Here is a 1,326-nt window from a genome sequence, read left to right as displayed (position 1 = left end):
GCCGCACAACGGGACCACCGTCTCGCTACTCCCTGCGCTCAAAAGATTTAATCTCTTTCCGGGGACCTCGGCGCCCGTCTCGTTCCGTGCAGCGATGCTGATTGTCTGCGGCGCTCTGGTTAACGGGCCCTACGCTCTCATCACCACAGCGGTTTCGGCAGATTTGGTAAGAGGTGGCGCCTCAGCCCCCACCGCGCTGCCCTCGCACGCCCAACACTGCTTTTCCTCTTTACATTTTGCTCCTCTGTCCCTCCAGGGAACGCACGAGTCTCTCAAAGGAAATGCCAAAGCCCTTTCGACTGTCACAGCCATCATCGACGGCACGGGATCCGTAGGTCCGTGCGGCTGGGAGATGCCGAGTGCACATTTCCCTGCCGATGCTGTGGGGCTGGGGATGTCCTGGTCTCCTCTTCCTCATGAACAGAGCGTCTCCTAACGCCGTTCGTGCCCTCGCAGGTGCTGCGCTCGGGCCGCTGCTCGCAGGGCTCATCTCCCCCACGGGCTGGAATAACGTCTTCTACATGCTGATAGCAGCTGACGTCTTGGCTTGCCTGGTAGGTGCCTCCTTGGCGGGACTCGTTTCGCTACCCTGGATATTCAAGGTCTCCCTTTTCATAGAATCACACAGGGACGGTCCGTGGGAGACAGCCAGACCCGGGGCAAACTGCAAATCCCAACCTTTCCCTCCCTGCACTTGGTTTTTCCCAACGACCTCCTCCACGTGGGGTTTCAGCCGCTCCTTCCCTAGGAAGAGCCTTAAAATTTGTCGCGCGGAGACGCTCACGCAATCCTCCGACTTCTTCCTCCCGCAGCTCCTCGCTCGCGTGGTGGTCAAAGAGGTCCGCGGGTGGTGCGGCTACATGGCGAGGAAGAGAGGGTACGTACCCACCCCCCTGGGGCAGCATCTGGTTCCGCGACGCCAAAACACGGCGTCGGTGCTGCTGCGGAAAGACGTTTGTTATCCCTTGCTGTCGCTGCTGCATCTCCGCGCGGGCATCGCGGCCGGCTTGGCGAGGCCGTCCGCCCATTGCCTCGCTCCCGTGGGGGCAAAGAAGCATTTCCACCCCGAGGCGGGGCAACACCTGGGGGATTTTAGCCATCCGGGCCTCACGGAACTCTCTGGGCGCTAACGACGCCGTCCTTGTGTCGTTGTAGCTCTAGCGTGCAGCTAACAGAGTCAGTGCTGGATGGGAAGTAGCTCGGTGTGAGTATTTTCGCTTGAGCCCCGAGGATTAAATGCAAATGCACCCTGATTCGCCCTGATTCGAGTTTCGCTTGGCGGGCTCAGCCTCGAAACGGCTGCTTCGCTGGTAAATTTATAGGGTG

At 60.1% G+C, this 1,326-nt stretch overlaps 1 protein-coding gene across 1 annotated transcript in view; it reads left to right on the top strand.

Moving 5' to 3' along the window:
- The window catches only part of SLC37A2 (solute carrier family 37 (glucose-6-phosphate transporter), member 2), a gene marked incomplete at its 5' end in the record, with an annotated part of 5,651 nt that extends 4,453 nt beyond the window's left edge, over nt 1-1,198 (top strand). The window contains 5 exons of the mRNA XM_009866399.1: nt 93-166; nt 257-335; nt 457-554; nt 813-877; nt 1,156-1,198. Of these exons, the coding sequence (XP_009864701.1) occupies nt 93-166; nt 257-335; nt 457-554; nt 813-877; nt 1,156-1,198 (359 nt within the window). The remainder of the gene's footprint in view (nt 1-92; nt 167-256; nt 336-456; nt 555-812; nt 878-1,155) is intronic.
- Nucleotides 1,199-1,326: the final 128 nt, after the last annotated feature.

This window comes from Apaloderma vittatum, unplaced genomic scaffold (genome assembly GCF_000703405.1).
Source record: "Apaloderma vittatum isolate BGI_N311 unplaced genomic scaffold, ASM70340v1 scaffold32943, whole genome shotgun sequence".
NCBI lineage: Eukaryota > Metazoa > Chordata > Aves > Trogoniformes > Trogonidae > Apaloderma > Apaloderma vittatum.
The sequence above is the reverse complement of the archived record's forward strand: the minus strand, read 5'-3'. Positions and strand labels throughout refer to the sequence as shown.